At 35.2% G+C, this 18,883-nt stretch overlaps 6 protein-coding genes across 6 annotated transcripts; 2 read left to right on the plus strand and 4 right to left on the minus strand.

The window, feature by feature from the left end:
• Positions 1-244: 244 nt before the first annotated feature.
• Positions 245-2,391, minus strand: PHYBLDRAFT_168765 (hypothetical protein; the record flags this gene model as incomplete). The annotated part of the gene is made up of 6 exons (XM_018435934.1): positions 245-678; positions 751-1,242; positions 1,334-1,729; positions 1,809-1,875; positions 1,948-2,209; positions 2,282-2,391. The coding sequence occupies 6 exons, from the start codon at positions 2,389-2,391 to the stop codon at positions 245-247; spliced, it is 1,761 nt and encodes a 586-aa protein (XP_018291447.1).
• Positions 2,392-6,765: 4,374 nt separating this feature from the next.
• PHYBLDRAFT_168766 (hypothetical protein) lies at positions 6,766-7,796 on the plus strand (the record flags this gene model as incomplete). Its single annotated transcript, XM_018435935.1, has 4 exons — positions 6,766-6,898; positions 7,187-7,398; positions 7,469-7,523; positions 7,564-7,796. 4 exons carry the CDS (start codon positions 6,766-6,768, stop codon positions 7,794-7,796), a joined length of 633 nt encoding a protein of 210 aa, XP_018291448.1.
• A 396-nt stretch (positions 7,797-8,192) lies between these two features.
• On the plus strand, positions 8,193-8,947 carry PHYBLDRAFT_66020 (hypothetical protein; the record flags this gene model as incomplete). The annotated part of the gene is made up of 3 exons (XM_018441571.1): positions 8,193-8,258; positions 8,458-8,694; positions 8,936-8,947. The coding sequence occupies 3 exons, from the start codon at positions 8,193-8,195 to the stop codon at positions 8,945-8,947; spliced, it is 315 nt and encodes a 104-aa protein (XP_018291449.1).
• Positions 8,948-9,672: 725 nt separating this feature from the next.
• Positions 9,673-11,778, minus strand: PHYBLDRAFT_145804 (hypothetical protein; the record flags this gene model as incomplete). Its single annotated transcript, XM_018431536.1, has 11 exons — positions 9,673-9,851; positions 9,958-10,011; positions 10,067-10,128; positions 10,449-10,498; positions 10,560-10,697; positions 10,856-10,909; positions 11,005-11,069; positions 11,302-11,339; positions 11,448-11,503; positions 11,598-11,695; positions 11,760-11,778. 11 exons carry the CDS (start codon positions 11,776-11,778, stop codon positions 9,673-9,675), a joined length of 813 nt encoding a protein of 270 aa, XP_018291450.1.
• Positions 11,779-13,194: 1,416 nt separating this feature from the next.
• Positions 13,195-14,270, minus strand: PHYBLDRAFT_66022 (hypothetical protein; the record flags this gene model as incomplete). Its single annotated transcript, XM_018441572.1, has 5 exons — positions 13,195-13,336; positions 13,378-13,434; positions 13,469-13,529; positions 13,893-14,054; positions 14,177-14,270. The coding sequence occupies 5 exons, from the start codon at positions 14,268-14,270 to the stop codon at positions 13,195-13,197; spliced, it is 516 nt and encodes a 171-aa protein (XP_018291451.1).
• Positions 14,271-15,164: 894 nt separating this feature from the next.
• Positions 15,165-18,592, minus strand: PHYBLDRAFT_145805 (hypothetical protein; the record flags this gene model as incomplete). The annotated part of the gene is made up of 3 exons (XM_018431537.1): positions 15,165-17,245; positions 17,310-18,398; positions 18,466-18,592. 3 exons carry the CDS (start codon positions 18,590-18,592, stop codon positions 15,165-15,167), a joined length of 3,297 nt encoding a protein of 1,098 aa, XP_018291452.1.
• Between the last annotated feature and the right edge of the window lie 291 nt (positions 18,593-18,883).

Raw genomic sequence — 18,883 nt, forward strand, 5'->3', positions numbered from 1 at the left:
ATATTTCTTGCTCTTGTATTCATTTATTTTATTTAGATGATAATATTAATAAAAATAAATAAACTATTTGTTTAAAAATTAAAAATATATTTGTAGGAATTACTAAGTGTGTTATATGAGTTGCAAGAAAATAAGAATAGGAACAAGAGGAGTAAGAGGAGTAGGATTAATAAGATGAATAATAGGAATAATAGGAATAATAGGAATAATAATAATAAGGAGTAATAAATATCTGAGAGATGTTTTAAGCTGGGGAAACTGTGGGCTTGATATCAGACTTGCTGATATCGTCTTCAGATAGGATACTGGGTACTTCGTTGGGGTTTCCGTTGGTGTTTTTTGCTCCAGATGCTATACGTGTCTCCTCAGTCTGGTCTAGACCAAAGGACTGCATAGGAACGGCAAATACGAAAGTCAGAACAGAAAGAGAAACAGCAATGATGTTGAGAAGTTTCTGGACTTCTCCGTAAGCCTTGACAGCGCCATCATACTGTTCAATAGGCAAGCTTTGGACATAGGTAATAGATGAAATAATCTGCGCGTGATCGTATTCTCCAGGAACATATTCAGCGATCTTTGTGGGCAGAAGGGCATTCCAAATAGCACCAGCCATGGTAGAACCAACACTAGCAGCAATTGAACCACCAACTTGGAAAAGAGCAGTAACAATAGCAAGATCTAACAATGCAAGAAAAAAAAAAGCAATGAGGATCCTGTAATTTGGTTGTTTTTATATTGTAAAACTCTTACCATTGTGGGGAACAGAGCTCTGAACGGCAACAAGTACAGGGATAAAGCACATACCAGTACCCAAACCGACAATACTTTGAGAAACAACAACAAAGGCATCTGACGAAGTTGGCAGACGAGCGGGAATCATGATACCAAGACCAACAATGGCAATAGCAATACCAGTCCAGATAAAAGGTCTCCAGACCTTAAAGCGGGCCATCAAAAAGCCGACAGATACTTCAGTAATAATATACATGACATTGTAGCCACACTCGAGATAGATAGCAGTTTTTGAGTCGACTCTACGGGAGATTTGGAGATAAGTAGCAAGGAACTGCCAGTTTGTAGATGAGATCAGGGTGATCGAGGATGTAACAAGAACACCATATAGAGGAGTGCGGGACTCCCAGCGAGCGAGAGGGATAATAGGTTTTGGAGAAAACTTCAACTCCCAGAGTGCGAACAGACCCCAGCAAACAACACCACTAATGAGTGTACCGAGAGTAAGGCCTGGGTTTAAAACAATAGAGAGTTAGCCTTAAAATCTTGGTGGGTGAACCGCACACACAAACACAAATAAAATAATTAAAAAGATCTTTACCACTTGACCATCCGCCCCATTTAGGAAGGGCAAGAACAAGAGGAAGCAACACCAAACACAGTCCACCAATCAGCAAAAGACTTCCAACGATATCAATCTCAATAGCAAGCCAGACAATTCTCTCCCAAAGAGTCATTCTGGGTCCCGAATTGCGTTCCTCCTCCTCAGCCTTCACCAAAAGACCTGAGCGCTTAACCTTGAATTGAACGTTCCAGAGACCAGCAAGAAGAGGTGCACTGGTAACTCCCAGGAGAATACAGTTAATACCAAAAGACCATCTCCATCGACCACTTTCTACAAAGTTGCTGCCGACACTGGAAGCAACAAACAAATTGATGAGGACGGGAGCATTGTAAAGGCCCTGGTATATACCACGGTTGACAATGCTAGTCATATCTACAAAACGAATTATTAATATATATATAAATAAAATAGATCTGATAATAAACGGAGTTCTTCTTTTTGGATTTCTTACCTCCAATAAGAATTGGTCCTAGAATTGTAGTTCCAGAATATCCAAAAGCGTAAATAACTTTTGCTCCCTATTATTATACCATGAAAGAAAGATTAGATTTTGATATATAATTTTTAAAAAGAAATGCAAAAGTACTTACTACAAGAGTAGGATAATTGTTCGCAGAGGCCATAATGATAAATGAAACAATGTAGAAAGTCATGGCAAAAGAGTAGGCTTCAGCTCTTCCAGTAAAATCCGAAAGTTTGGAAATCATCGGTAGAAGGGCAGTTTGAAGAATATAGAGAATAGTGGATAGGATACTGGAAAGATTATTGGCACCGAGAATACTGGTAACCTTAGGAGTTACTGTGGAAGTAATGGTAGTCTCCCAAGTGATGGCCCATGAGAGCAAGAACAATCTACAATTGTGATTTGGTTAAGAAAATATTTTCTTTTTTGTTTTTTTTTTGTTTTTTGATTTGTAAACTTACCCAACAAAAATAAAGATCTGATCGTTTCTAGACCACACCTTTTTGTAAAGCTCAACCTTCTTGACACCGGATAATACCACAGGGCCAGCGGATCCAGATGCTTCTGACATTGTGGAAGTACTGACAAGTTAATTGAATAAAAAGTTTGTTGAATGAAAATCCTAAAATTAAGGGTCTGTATATATACCTCTGTCGGAAGTAAAATCCGTTCTACAGATTGATTCCCAGAGTTTGACAGAGAAAAGCAGAAGAGCAGACTTGGTGCGTTGAGCTATTATTCTAATAAACAGCAAGCAGTGCTCTACTATACAAAAAAATTATCTGATCATCAGATACCATTGACAAACTTCGGAGTTTATTTTCTTGTACGCGATCATAACGTACAAGTCTTGTGCCCCCAAGTTTGTGTGCCACTGAAAGCACGAAAACACTCCTTCCTTTTGATGGATCTCGCAAGATCAAGCAAGATCAAGACAGTTTTTCTGAACCGATCTTTAGATATTTGCTATATTTTCAATGACTTACCATCGAAGAAACATTTTTTAGCTTCACAATGTCACTCAGACTTTAGAACTTTTGGGATAAAATATATTGTCCCACTTTGACTTTTTTTTTTAAAAATTACTCTTTTTGGACGACAGTTTTGCACTGAAGCGTTTCCCTGAGTCAGGCCGAGAAACCGCCCGCATTTTTATTGGAGCTGTCACAAGAGTGACTAGGCAAAGGTCCCTGTTTTGGAGCCACTTTAAGACCTGTCAATTAACTTTTTTTTCTCGTTGGTAGATTTCTCTCATATTCCTATATCCGTTCTCTGTCAGCTCATCTTCAAAAAAAATGTTGATATTTTGTCGCCATTAGATTCCCTTTTTTAATTAATAATCATACGGTGATGGTGCAACTATTGCTAGATCTTATCCTTTTTCCGTACACCTTGCTTTTGGAACAGTTGCTCTGTCATAAGAATTATTCATATCATTTCAAAGTAAACTCCGGGTTTCTTTAAATACCCTTTTGAATAAAATGGCGAGTGCCGTAGATTTTATATTTACGGTCGAGATATAGCTCTAGAACATTAATTAAATTACAGTATGAAGTATATTGTTATCACACCATTATATCACTGTATAGTTGCCCAATTAATTTTATTATAATCATAATGAAATGGTCACAATCATGAAGCAGATTTTTCTTTATTGAAAGTTAGGTGGTCAAAGAGCAATCCATTATTGGCTAGATTGGGTAGAATCTTAATATCGGTATTTATTATTATTATAAAGTTATCTTATTTCTTAGAACTACAAGAAATCTTAGTGAAGCACTGCACGATCTAAGAAGTTTTGTAGATTCAGCTCTGTAGCAAGAGATAATATTACTGTGAATGAAAACTAGCATGTAGGTATTATCTGTGTCACTCTGATCTTAAGTTTCTATTGTAAGAAAAGAAAATGATCTTGGTGATTTATACAACAGTAGACGGCACTACTTTGGTTACGAAAGAAGAAAGATGTATATTTATATATAAATGAATAAATATAGACGATTATGATCACGGCTTCCTCTCTAGAAATTCTTTAAAGCAGATTGATATTTTTTGAATACAATAAGATTCCCTGGAATCCATTATATGCTCTAATCTAAAATCAAAGATCAGATAACTTTTTGTTTCGTGTGAAATGATTTGTACCATACACCTGGATCAATCTAAAAATAAAATTACAACAGACGACTTGCCTTAACAAAAAAAAAGTACTATCAAACGAATCATAAATAAGTGTGGTACTCTTATCCATATGAGGCAAAAGGCTATTTTTTTAAGAAAAAGAAACAAAGAAACGCCTCGTTAGTCTTATTAGTAAACCAGGTGGTTTCCAAGCTTTGACTTAACGGCAGGGTATAGTGAACCATGTAAAAAAAAGGGCAAACTGACTCAATAATAATATTAATGAACACCGCATAGAGCGGGTTGAATTGACTTGCTTTTATTTACGCTTGTATCTCATTGAAGCGGATCGGTTACTTGGACAAGGCAACAAGTGAAACAAATTAACAGATCAACAAAAATTTTATTATGAGACTCTTAATACGAGGTTTTTATAAATCCAATACAATACAATCTAAACAAAGCTATATAATTCTAAAAGAATAAATGGGACTAAGCCGTAATAGAGATTTTTGTGTAAAGCTCAGATAAAATATGATTCTTTTGATAAAAGAAACTAAAACATCTAAGCTGTATACATATATACATATATAGATATATAAAAGCTAAATGCTCTGTTATTTTCTTTTAAGAAAAATCATTTATAGCCAACTGATTTGATTGGATTCTTCTTTTAGTGGCTCTTGTAGCTATGCTATTATCGTAGCATTATGTTTATAGAACATATCCTTACTTTCTGCACTGAAAATTTCATTTTAAACATAAAAAGCTCTGTAAAAGCACTGTAGAATATATATATTTTAATTATCCTATACACTCACTAAAAAAAAGTACAAAATAGGTTATTTATACAAATCATAGTATTAACTAAAACAAGGATTTGACTAATCAGAATGTAGAATTGAGTATACAGTACAGTATAAAATATAAAGTACAAAGTATAAAGTATGGCATAATATATCACGTTTATTATACTCATATAAACTATCTCTGTAGCCATAAGAGAGTTACTAGCTACTCTACATCTCCCGTATTTTCGGAGACCTCATATTCTCACAAGTATTACAAAGATTTAACTTGGTTAATCTGTATCTTAAAACCTTTTTAAGTAATAGAGTACATTCATCAAGGTAACCTTGGTATGAAATAAATCTGTCCATTTCATTTTCTTGCAAAACCAAAACTTCTGTAGCTTCTTTTTTTAAAAAAGAACTTTTGTTTAATGAAGCCGGAGAATTATGTATCAATTAAAAGGTACACATCAAAATAGTGAACTTGAGGGTCTTTTTTTTGAAATAGATAGCTATACAACAAGTGACAAGGACATAAAATCTAGCTATTTGAGTATATAAATTAGTAATAATTGCATTACGAGTGATTGTGTGAAAGTCTCTTTGCTTGATTATATAACTATGATATCAATTCATACAAAGTATTTCTAATATCAGTTATCACACCTAAGAAAAACTTGGTTCTAGGTATATTCTTTTTACACCCATGAAAAATAATTGGACTCCGATTATTGCTTTATGAGTCAAAGACTTTGCCGAAAATAACAGAATTAAAAACTGCTTGGCTTACTTTACTAAAAATCATTTTCTCTGCAAAGTAAACTGACAAGATATTAAGTCTTGTCATTTTCAACAACATATTTGTGTTTTTGAAAAAGAATCGGTGTTTACATTTAATAGTAGAGGAAGAAAAATATTGATCCTCGATTTCTCATCTTATGGCAAATGAAGAGAATTGATCCCCTGATACGGAAGTATAAACTTTTTTGCCGTGTAACTTTGCTGCCTATTAAGAATACCCTGAAAGAACTTCTTACTTTTACCACCAAAAACAACTAAATTAAAAGTGAATTATAAAAATGTCAAGGTGCTTCAGTTGCTAGGTGTATGATGTTGAAGTCAAGAATTTCATAGGAAAATATAAAGTTCTATTTCAAAGAAATAATTTATTATGGATACTACATAATCGTATCAATCATTACATGATACGATATATAAAACGGGCAGAATAAAAGAGAGGGAAACAATCCTAAAGTATATAAAGTATTTTGGGATTCAAAGGAACGTACACGTACATGATATGTAGAAATTTTAAACAGAAAATTTTTACTGCTGCGTTTTTTACCTCTTGGCCTCTCAAACTTAATTTTGTCCTTGCACGGAATGGAAAACCCCATTTCAGCAATCACTTTGGAAAAGCATAAGAGTTAATTTGTTGGAACATATGTACAAGATTTGTGATGCCATGGAGCATCCACCAAGCGTAATTTCCTACAATTCACTAGTCCAAGATTTTGTCTTTTGTATACGACTTGGTTTAATTATGATGCAGACTGCTATTTTTTTTTACAGATGCTTTCAAGCTTAAAGTATCTTGATATGGTAGATATATCTTTTGCGTCCCTCCATACAATGGCTTCAAAGCACAGCGATTCATGGAAGTAGCTAGTAAGTCTGATGTTTCAATACCCGCCTAGTAGCCGAAAAGTATTGGTGTCAATCTTGTTTGCATTCTGATATATTTTCCCAGCCTTCAAAATATAGACATCTCACAACATGATGGGGCAAAATATTTTCTTTTTAATTTAGATACTTTTGATACTCTCCAAAAAATCTTACCTCATTTGGCATCTATCAAGTTCCTTTTTTCTTTTTAAAACTCGTTGACATTTAACAACATGAGGTACAGATGATCCTTAACGCAAACCCGTACTTTTCTATAAAAACACTCTATCCCAACTTGGGTAAATTGGATGACCTATGGATGTATTAGTTAAGATCCAAATATCCAAATCTACGTACTTTGGGGTGATATGTATCAAGTGGAATTACATCAATTCCTATCGGAGACTACAACGGAAGAGAGATACTTTTTCAATCTTAAATTAAACGTTACTTTCAGCACCTGGAAACAATCGATTTTTGCTTCTGAATACACCATAAAGTGTGATAATATTTCTTGGGATTTGACTTTCTAGTTAAATTCTCCAATCAAGCATTTAAAATACAAAAGCAACCATAGCAGTTTTAAAGCGATTTTCCTGGAAACTAATATCCGATAGTTTCTACCAGAATTCTCTTACTGTCCACGTTCGGTGGAAATCAAGATCATAAGCTGTAATGTATCAGTTGCCTTGGTCAGTTTATTGGATAGCTGTATAGCTCTAAGACGACTAGAGTTTTGTTGATGACAGCTATGTATTGGTTCAGATACAGATACCAATACATATACAGATGGAAAGTCTAGGAAATATGGACTCAGGACTTTGGATTTAAATGATATTGCTGCAGGCGCTTCTGTATCCAGCTATATTTCCCTTCGGTGCAGAGATTTGGAAAATATGGAACTGACCAAAGCTAGAATTTATGGATCGACAACTAACGAGACTATGGACCTGAAAATCGACATGCAATTTACCAGATTTAAACTTTCGAGACTTGACCATGTTAAATGCTATTTATCCGACGAGATCATGAATAAAAAATACTACTATCAGCATAATGTTGCTGTCTCAGCTAACTGGTATTAAGCAATCTAATGCAAAGCAAGAACATGTGAATATAAAATTTGGTGTGGACCATCTTAGTTTGGTTCCACATTTTCTCTAAAGTAAACGATTCAGACAACAATTCCGCAGATGTAAAGCAGCTTTCAGAAGAAAAAGCCTTTATAATCACCAAGTATTATAATGATTTCCACCTCAAATCAAATAATGATGTACAAGGAGCCGGAAAATCTATTAAAAAACAAGTTCACAAGGAAGATTGGCAAAAAGACCTTTCTAGAGGCTACGTCGAGCTGAAGTTTGACCATATAATTAAATATAGTATATCCCTACTTTGAACAAATGAAAAGAAAAAATTGTAGGAACAAACTAATAAATCATAAAATATAATCAATAAATATGCTATATATACCAGTGGTCATAATAAAACATCAGCACTACACTACAATTTTTTTAAAACCTTTTCTCCTTGAAATTACACCACGTCTCACCAGATCAACAACAACAAAAAACCCATACCAAGAAAAATCAGCTTTTAGATTATGAAAAAAGACTAATAATCAGCAGTACTATTATAAATGGATCACCCACTGATATATCTGAGAAGAACGATATTCCTCTATAAAAAGTATATACTGCAATCAAAATTTGGAGAGATACTGGGATAGACTTTCTTAAGAGCCAAAAAAAAAACTTTGAGGATGGTTAATGAATGAGCCCAACACCATTTGATTATGAACATAAAGACGAATCTTAAGACAACTCTAGGAGGTCTTAACAACTTCATGTCAAGCACCTTGGTACATTAGATCTTCAAGTCTACCATTCGCTGAATTCTTCATAAACCCGGATTGTATTCCCGTAAAACACCGTAATACTACTGTTACCAAATGCACACAAGAAGAAGCGATTTATTTTTAATTACACCGGAGAGACTAATCAGATGTGACAATTGCGTTATCTTGAGTGATGAGTCAAAATTTATGCTTTTTGGCAAAGGTGGGAATACTAGAGTGCGACAGTATCATAAAAGAAGCGACTTCAATTTATGTGAGCTTTCGATTGCAACTGTCTGAGAGTTTATCGTGCAAAGGAAATAGTACCTCCTGTCGAAAATTTAATTTTGTAGAAGAGTGGAATAAATACCAAAACTTGACAGTGATAGTATGGCTTTCCAATAACCCAGACCTCAGCTCCATAGGAAAGTTATGGTCATATCTTACCAGAAGAGTAAAGGTAAGAGCCCAATTTCCAAAAATAATAATAAGCTCTTAAGAAGTTTGAGACGACTACTCATGTGGAATAAAACAGTATTCTGGCTGAGATTTCTGACTCATTGCATGTCAATTCCTAATTGCATGCATGAGATGAAGAATTATAAAGGGGCCACCACACTATTTTCTTTAAATAAATTTGGCTTTTTTCTTTTTTTTTTCTTTCTTTCAAAAACTATATATTTGAATTTATGTGTTTTCAGACGAGGGTTTGAGACATGGTATGTTGGTTTGTGGGGTGTAAGGGTTAGTAAAAAAAAGGTGCGAATAAAAAAAGGGGGTGGTCAGATCAACACTCATAGCCTTTGCAGCAAATAGTAGTGCTCTTCAGATCAAGAACCAGGGGAATTTAGGGTAATATAGTATTTTTTTCTGAAATAGATTTATAGTAGGTCATTAAGATAATTTTAATAATTTTAATAATAACATTTGGGGTAATTGAATATGGGTACTTGTGACGATTAGAACGGGAAGATAAAACTATGGAAAGAAATTTGATATGAGCAAATCATGAAGGAAGTAAAAATAAGGAGATACTTAAGATAGAATAAATCCGGAAGCTTGTTAGACTGTTACTCGCGTTGACAAGGTATGGATATATCAGATGTGTGTGGCCGAAAACCGATCTTGTCCAAAACCGACTGTGTCAGGTTGTTAGGTGAAAGTAGACCAACTACAATAAGAAAGACAAAGAGGTTGTACTATTAATTTCTCATAAACTGATAATCATGATGGCCATTATTGCTACGAGTCAATATACATATACATACCTTGGTTGTAAGGAAAGATTCGACAAGATTTCAATACTGAGTAGTGTATTGAAAAATGATTTATATACATTTAAAGTATATCCGATATATCCCAAAAGTAAAAAAATAAAGATTTTTTTGTCAAGACCTGCGCTTGAAGGCCGATCCACTCAAGTTTACACCCAAGCTTCTCAACAACCCTCATTCCTGCCTACTCGGCATGGCATCAAATTTACCATGACGGCAAAGTATCGGTGAAATGCTTTAATGCCAAACTGCTCGGGACAGGTGTCTGAGACACCCAAGTGAACAGCATAGCATTTACTTAGGCACCTTAACTTTGCTTCGGGTTCGTCCCTCATGTCCAGTTCTGTTTACCAGAGCGTGGGTTACAAGTATCAAAGTCTAAGCAATGAGGGACTTGAAAAGCACAGGGATCATTTCAACAGGAAGCAGTAAAATACAGGCGATTGTACTGGGTAATCTGGCGATTTTGCTGGAATCTACCTGCATTACTTCACGTCCAGGTGCTCAACGAATTTAAAAAACTCTACGCATCCAGGTGATACACCCTTATACTTGCACCTTTCTGTGACAATCTTGACATGCCCCGAAGGACAAAATCTGGAGAGCCAATATCCAACGTCCTAAGAAAATAGCACAAAGCTACCTCTGCGTTCCTCAGTCTTCTCCATGTTATGTGCCGCACAACACAGAAAAAACTGACGTGGATTTCATCCGGCTTTCGCCTTCATATGAGTGGCTCAGGAAGGTCTTTAACATCCAGTATGCTCTACACTAAGAGCTACTTTCCCTTACGGTACTTGTGATCAGTTGGTTTTTTATAAATATATTTAGCCTTCGATGAAACTTTTCACCGGGATTGGGGAGTTTGTAAAACAACCCGACTCATCGGAAGCTACTTAACACAAAGACAAGAACTCAAGACAAGGTGAGGGGATTTCACCCTCCAGTAACCTTTTCCATGGAGTGAAGGCTACTGACTTGTTGGTATGCCTGGAAAAGCAGTTCACTAGTTCACAATCCAAAGCAGTCAAAAGACCACTCCGGTTCAAACATTGGAGCTTCTCCATCTCAAACAATAAAGTCCAAGACGGAATCCCTTTTGGTTTCTTTTCCACTGCAGTAAATGCAGGTAGAATCGCTCAAAGTACGGACCAATTTTAGGCCATGGTACCTTGAGCGAACTCAATGACTAGACGCCAAAGAGTGCAGTGCGTTCAATAAAAAAACCAGAATCTCATATTAAGACAAGCCCTATAAATAAGGCGTCTACAATGAGCGAGTTGGAAATGAGCCCGGAAACTCATTGTTAAAGACCATGATATACACATCTTGCATGAAAATGTTTACGTATATTCCTTTTGATATATCGTGACCGATAGAATACGAGGTACTCAATGACCACTTCAAGAGTAGAGATATAAAAGAAAATAGAGTATAAGGTTAGTATAATTATTATGTCAAAGTGTATGTGCGCGTTTACCTACCTAGCTGTTAACTGCAAAGGGTGTAAAAATACTGAGCTGGTTCTCGGTACACCTCTCCATAAGCATACCTTTGAATACTATCAAGAAAATAAAGTAATATGAAAGTATAAAGTGAGTATGTTGCTTGAATCAAAGTATGTATATATTGACTTACCACTCAGTGGACCATACATGGTATGAAGGCACCATAAAAAGAATGGTGGTTAACAGCTAAACAGAACTAGAGATTGCAATAGAAAAAAAGAAAACATCAAATTATAGTTAGCGTTTTGATCGTGTTAAAGTATGTTTGTGTACGCGTTTACTTACCTAGCAAACAGCTACGGAAGGCTTGAAAAGTACTTGTGCTAAAAAGCAATACGGGACTGGACACTGGACACTGTGATAAAATAAAAGAGAACATTGAATCATAGTTAGTGTATTGATCTTGTCAAAGTGTATGAGTGTTTGCTTACCTAGCAGATAACTGCGTAGGGTTTAAAAAGTACTTGTGCTTAAAAGCAAAACGGAACTAGACACTGGACACTGTAATAAAAAAAGAAAACATCGAATCATAGTTAGTGTGGTGATCGTGTCAAAGCATGTGTGTGTGTGTATTTACTTACCTGGTACATGAACTTGACGTGAAGGACCTCTCCGTGGCTACAGTGGAATGGACGCTGGGCATAGAAGACAGAAAAAACATGCACAAGAAAACACTGTGCTGTAGTTAGTATAATGACCGCTTCAAAGTGTGTGTGTGTGTATGTGTGTATATAATACTTTACCTGCTATTAGACTGGACATCGGTTTTGGAACTTAGCTAGAAACCGCGTCTGGGGTGCATTTCCATGATAAATATGAGTATGCGCCTTATACAAATGGAAAGATATAGGCTTTTAAAGGCGATTTTCTTACCGTGTCGGAAACCAAGGACCACCAAAAGGAAACCAGGAGGAAGAGGAGGGATAACAGGAAATAGGGAATTGTATCGATTTTTATATGAAAAAAAATGGGGATTGCGCAGCACTGAAGGCGTAAACTGCCTATTTTGGGCAAATCAAAACAAATTCATATGAAAAGTATAGGGTTTCATGTTTTCAGTAAAAGCTCTATGCTTTTTTATATACTACTATCATGAACCCCTTGGAATTGCTTAATAAATGCATTAAATATTACAGTAAATAAGTACATTCGGGTATTACTTTGCTTTAAAGAGCTTTTGTATGCCTTTGGGGAGTTATATTTCTATATGTCTCTAATCACACTACTGATGATCATCCTTTTTGTTAAAAACCCGCCAAACAAATAAAGAAAACATTCTTAACCTTCAGACCATAATTTGTTTATTTTCACTTCAAAAAGTATCTTGAAAGACATGTAAGTAGAGAAGTACAATCATTGAGAGAATAATATAATGTATCTATAATACTAATTGATATTTTACCAGCTCTAAAAAAAAAAAAAGGGGGGGGGGGGGGGGGTTTACGAGTTAGGCAATTTTACATATATATGAAATATTTTTTGTCAACTACGAACATAAAGTTTTCTCTTATTTTTGGTCGATTGAAACACTGTTCTTATAGAATATATTTGCATGTCTTAGCTAACACAGCGTATTCTTTTTGGAATTATTTTTAAAAGCAAATTTGAATTGTATCTAAGTGGTAGAAAAAGTATAATTAAAAGAAGTAAGTGATGAAACATGTCTTCTAGGCACTGAAATACGCGTAAATTTTTGTATTGCTTATCACATTGAAATAACATCAAAGTTATTCAAAGCTTTATTTTTAAAATAATGGTGCAATAAAAAATCTACGGCTACTATCATTCTTCAGAAGCATTTGTGTTTTTTTTTCGCCACTGCACACACACACACACACACACACATCCTCTTGTACCATGCTCACTGCCCGGATTCAACTAATAATAACAGCTTTTAAAAAAAGTTAGTTGGCTAGTTTCTTTTCTTGTGTGCGGTTCTGTTAAACTGATACCCTTGAGAGCACAAGTTAGTTGTAAAGTCGTATACATTGTGGCAGTATTGGACCAAAAGATCATTGCTTTTTACACATTACCCTCAAAATTTAGAGAGATGGCTGCCTGAGAAGTTTTGGTTTATATATAATAAGCCAATACATTTCCCATGTTTATTAATATCAGACCAAGTCTTTTTGCTGAGACAGATGAATCTATTTCTATATTTATAGAATGATATATAACTTAATAACCAAAGTTTGTAAAAGTAAGTACAATAATTCGGAGATGCTTTTGGGTAGGGAACTTTTGAAGAAATTGTATTAGTATAAAGTGCTGCGAACCAAGACAAGTACAAAAAATATGGCTCAGAGATTCTTTTACTATGCTAGAAACATGTGTTATAAAAACAAAACAAAATGTTTATACTTTAATAAAGGATAAACGCCAGAAATTACGCTAACTCTCACGAGAAGCTGTGAAAAACTCTTATCAAATCAAAAGTTTCCAGTTATATTACCAACTCAAAATTCGTACTTCGATTATATTAAGAATATCTGTTATAGTTTTGGAACATAAGTCTAGTGAATCAATGAAGAACATAGAAGTCATAGGGAGGTGTGAAAGGCTGAATTTTAATCAGAGTGTTAGGCAATAGGTAGCAGATTTTCTTCATTTGTTAGTGGAAAGTATAATAAGTGCAATTACAGACTATAATATATTCCAAAGACAGTCATGACACATGGTGGAATGGTTGTGTAGTTTAAGTGTCCAATTCTGTGAAAAGAGAATGGATATAAATAGAAAGACAATTTTTTAAGAGTCTTTTGGAAAGAGCCATTTAACTACTTCGAAGTTCACTGCTATGAACGATACAAGAAACACCGGTATATTAAATCCACCGTGTCATCACTTCTTGGACGCTATTTGATATACTTGCTTACAAGAATATGGAGAATTTTTGGGTCGAGTATCTCCAACTTCTGAATAATCTAAGCCTTGAGACCCTGGATATTGTCTATATACCCATCTTTCTTTTGATATTTGGCTTTTAGAGCATACTAGGCGCACTTTATTAGGTTCAGATCCGGACTTTGAGGCGGCCACTAGTCAGAGCATTTAATTTCCCAATGTTTTTTTTTAATATGCTGTGTAGGAGCCCAGTATGAAAGCTAGTAGAATCTTCTTAGAAAATAAGTCTGGTGCTATGTTTGACATTCAACTTTACATAATGAAGGTTGGGACTCTTCGGCACACCGATAACATATGAGTCTTGGCTTATGAATGATATTATCAGAAGCTGTTAATTTCTTTGAGGACATACTTGACTCTCAAAAATATTTCGTCTCACACTTAAACAAAATCTCGCATAGTCTGTAAAACTGTGTTTTTTTTGGCTCTCCAAGTCAGAGTTTTGAGCTAGTTACTCTGGTAGTTCCTTACGCTTTATATTGCTGCAAACTGCTGTTCTAAGAATACACATGTGGCTCGAAATATCAATAGGGGTATTATTAGCTTTATGGAGTCAAAGAATACAACCACACTCAAACTTTAAGAACTTATGTTTAGGGGAGGAACTTTAAGATTTATTATTATTATTATTATTATTTCTTGACAACATTTGTAGTTGAGTTTAAGGGAAAGGTGTTATGAAGAGAAATGTAAAGAATTTCATAAAAGAAATATGATATGAGAAATATAATTTATCGCTAATTCTTTATGTCAGAGTGTATACACATTGGTCACTCTTCAGTCATTTTGTCTTCAAAGACATATAAAATTAGAATTTCTTAAGAATTATTTTCATTTCTCATAAATCAAATACCAACTTGCTAAAAATCGTTTACCTTTTGTTTTAATCTTTATAATTTAGCACATTATCTGCTATAATTTGAAACTGTATTAATGGACGTAATATAAACATAATTTTAAGTTTTTTTGTTGCTTATTTTATTTTATTATATATTATATTAAAATGATAAAAGTTAAATATTACTCCTCAAAGATATATGAGCAAAAGGTAGCAATTCATTTTAGACATTATTAATAATCTTGCTTTATTTTGCTTTTAATTAGCGAAATATTTCAGTGATACTCAATCGTTGTATTTTGACAGTATATAAGAATATATATATAAATCATAAATGGAAAAGGATATTTATAGGATGTATTTAATTAAAATATAAATGAATGGTTGGATGATACATGTCTTGATATTATCCTTGATCGATTCCCAAAAAATTTTGACATCGATACAGAAATGTCTCCCAATACTCAGTGAAATTTGAACAAATTGTTCTTTTTCGGGATGATCTTGGATGATGCTCGTCAGGTAATTCACAAACACGATTCAAGATATTTCCAACTAGTGTGCAATGTCCAAAGTTTGCTATATATACTGGGTCGTACTGGCCTTCATGGTTGAATACTTGTATTCTTTGAAGGGTGTATAGCCAATTCCATATATCTTCTCCTTTATCCAAGACCGACATGTCAAAGTCTACACTTTCAGCCTTAAGATGGTCAATTAAAACCTGACAGAGATATGTTGTGCTTTTTTCTGTTGTTTCTGGTCCGATGTATGTGTTTGAATCCAGTCTAGTTCTCAGTAGATTAATCAAATATATCCAGGCTTCTGTCACTATTGGTGTGCTAGGACATACAAGTGAGCCTCTGGTAGTGATTTTTGCATATTCGTATCCCAGTGTCATTAGTAGCCGCAATAAATGATTGATCATTCTGTCGGTGCAGAATCGGTAATCAACTTTCTTCATCACTCTTTCTCTTGTTGGGATTGATAATCTATTCTTCTGAGATAAAATGGTCTTGAACTTATTCTTCGAGGCAATATCAGATCCTTTAGAGTCATCTTGGAGAGTCAAATCAACAAGACTATCCAGCAGTTCCAGTGGATCATTAAAATCCTCTGAACCTTGCGGATCTAGAGTCTCAAGATATATTAGCCAGTCCAATGTAAACAGAAGGAGAGTAACTAGTTGTTTCCAAACGCCAGACTCTAGAATCTCTTGAGCAATCGTGATATCGTCAGCATAAAAATCGTCGCCAGAAAGCTTCATGATACGGACCGAAAGAGCTTCTATATTTTTACGAAAGAATTTCGCTGATTTTGTTCGGTCTTCTTCCGTTTTGAGGCTTGGAATCCAATCGGTCAAACAAAAAGTTACGTAGTTGAAAAACTCGGTACATTTTGGCATAATATCATCTTCGTTGAATACTCCATCGATATCCCAAGGGCTAGACATGCATTTAAAACAATCCCAGAATAATGTTCTGATAACTGAAAGAGCATCATCAATTGTTTGTTTTCCTCCAGTATCTTTGCCAAATGTTGCCGTTGGTATACATGGTAAACACACCGAATTATATGGGCTATCAACATCCATTTCATCGTCAACTGGGATACTTTCAAAAAAACGCTTTTTGAGAAAAATCGTATTATCCAAACGAGAATGATTTTCGAGAGGCTCAATGTTGAATTCAATGGAAAGGCGGGTGTACTGTGGTTCGGGCTCTCTTCGTCTACGATACGGCAGTATATTATTAGTTGGTATCGTTTCTGCTGGCTTTTTGTATGGTATAGTCTTCTTTTTCTGTCCTGGTTTTTTGCGGCGAACACGTTGAGGCTGACTAACTGACTTGCTGAAAAGATATGCGGACTGGATATCTTTTTCCATTTGGGACGTTGTCGGAAAAGTGCTCATTCCACTATTGGAACTGTGAGTTGTCAATAAAGGGGATTCATCTTCACTATCTGATAATAGATATAAATCATTTCCCTTTGATGATGACAAAACAAATTTGTTTGATCCGTTGTTAGAGCCACTTAGAATATTTGATTTAACCGATTCTTCTGTACTGCTCATATCTTCATCTGAATCCTGTATTGGTATGGGTTTCTTATGACTTGATTTTGCTTTAGGTATAGTCTTTTGATAAGTTTGGGGTTTCTGACGATACTTTTCGTTCTCAATCTCATTTGAATACACCTTTTGGAAGGATAGTGGAAGAACGCCGCGAGTAAACTTTTTCTTATTTTGTAAATCATCGATGGTCGGTGCCTTTACACGTTGAGCTGACATATATTGTTCATCAGGGACAATGAAAGAGTCTTCCGGAGATTTATTTCTTTCTGCCCTGCGAGGTTTCGTTTTGAAAGCTCTGCTAGTGAAAGCTATGTTTTCTTCATCTACCCCACACAGTCCTTTTTCCGAATAATCGGTCAAAGAATTTGGTGAAGACTCTCTAGATTCTTGTGAAAATACATCTATCTCATCATCTAAAATACTAAAATGTTCATTTTCTAGACCGTAAAAAGGCTTATAAATTACCTAAATTTTTACCTCTTAATGCCTTTCGACGATAACTGCGCTTAGTAAATTGATCATAGTCCTCTGGGAATTCAAAGACATCTTCAACAGAAGCCTCTTCTAGTTCATTATCACTATCTTCAAGAGCTATGTATCTATTCTTCATTCGTCTCGTGCGATTTAATTGAAGTTGACCAGGGCTACCGTAAATTTCGTCATCTTCCTGGGAGCTCAGCTCAATCGTTTCATCATCTTCACTAATATCAATGATATCGCCATGGGCAATTACAGGCACATTTGCAGAAATGCTATATTTGGTTGACGAGGAAAGTGATTGAGAACTTGTGGAAAATAATTGTGTGGTATTTTTAGGCACTGATACGACCGAGTTTTGCATGAAAGTAGAGGGTCTATTTTTTCTTGAGCCTATGCCTGAATTTTTATTCTTATTTTTCTTCTTTTTTCCTTGGTAAGTGATAAGGGCTCGAGCGGGTGCTTGAGAAGGCTGTTTAAGCCGGGAATTTGGCAACAAAAGCGTTTGGCTTTCTTCCAAAGATCTTTCAAGCGAGAATTCATCATCTGAAGGTTGGTGCAAGTATTTTTGTATTTCTTTGGAAGAAGTCCTATGAGGTTCTTCTGGGATACTTAAATCCATGTTGTCTTCTATAGTGTCATCTTCGCTGCACAAATCATATGGACCCGACTGAATTTCCTCATCTTCTTCCATTCCGTCAACATCGTCAGCACAATTGAAATCTTCATTGCTAGAATCGCTTTCGTAACGAGATTCTCTGGTTCGTTGTCTTTTAGGGTTCTGTTCATAGCTTTGTAAGACTCGGCGTTCAGCATCAGCGCTTGGTGCAGTAGCAATAATCTTATCCACAATGGAGTTGTATGTAGCGCTGTCTATTGTGTAGGGATGCTTTTGAATGTTACTTCGTTTTCTAAGCGAACGACCACTGCTTGTTGCTTGATTTGTCTCAAACACTTCAGGGACAATCGTTTGAGTCGGTAATAACTGCTCAGTTGTTTGAGTTGTTTGGATTGTTGGATTGATAGTAGAACGAATGCGTACATTGTTGAATACATATGTATTATTATGCTCAGTTGGTACCGCCAGATCTTCAAAAAAGTAAGGTGTGAGTGGTTGAGTTATGAATGAATACTGGACATTTGCGGTTTGTATTACCGTCAATAGAAACTATAGACCCTATTTCAAATGTTCTCACGAACTCATCAGGATCCATGCTGGCAATCGCATTGATTCGCGACATGTCAAGTGGATATTGACTTGATGTATCTTCATGATAAGGCATGATGAGCTACCCATATCAATCGAGTATGCGCCTTTTCTTTTTTGTCTATTATAATTTTTATTTTAATAGATAAAAATTAAATATATATATATATATAAAGTTTATTGAGGACTCTTTATTCTTTACCTTCTTTTTTTGGAAATAAAAAAATCGAAGTAACAATCAAATGCACGGACGTGAATGATTTCACTGCGCACTCGCGATGGGACGCGTTTTGCCGTTTTAATTCACGTCACGCGATGATGACGTTAAACCTTACCTGACTAGAGAAAATCACTAATCATATGCATG

Source organism: Phycomyces blakesleeanus (genome assembly GCF_001638985.1).
Source record: "Phycomyces blakesleeanus NRRL 1555(-) unplaced genomic scaffold PHYBLscaffold_11, whole genome shotgun sequence".
Lineage (NCBI taxonomy): Eukaryota > Fungi > Mucoromycota > Mucoromycetes > Mucorales > Phycomycetaceae > Phycomyces > Phycomyces blakesleeanus.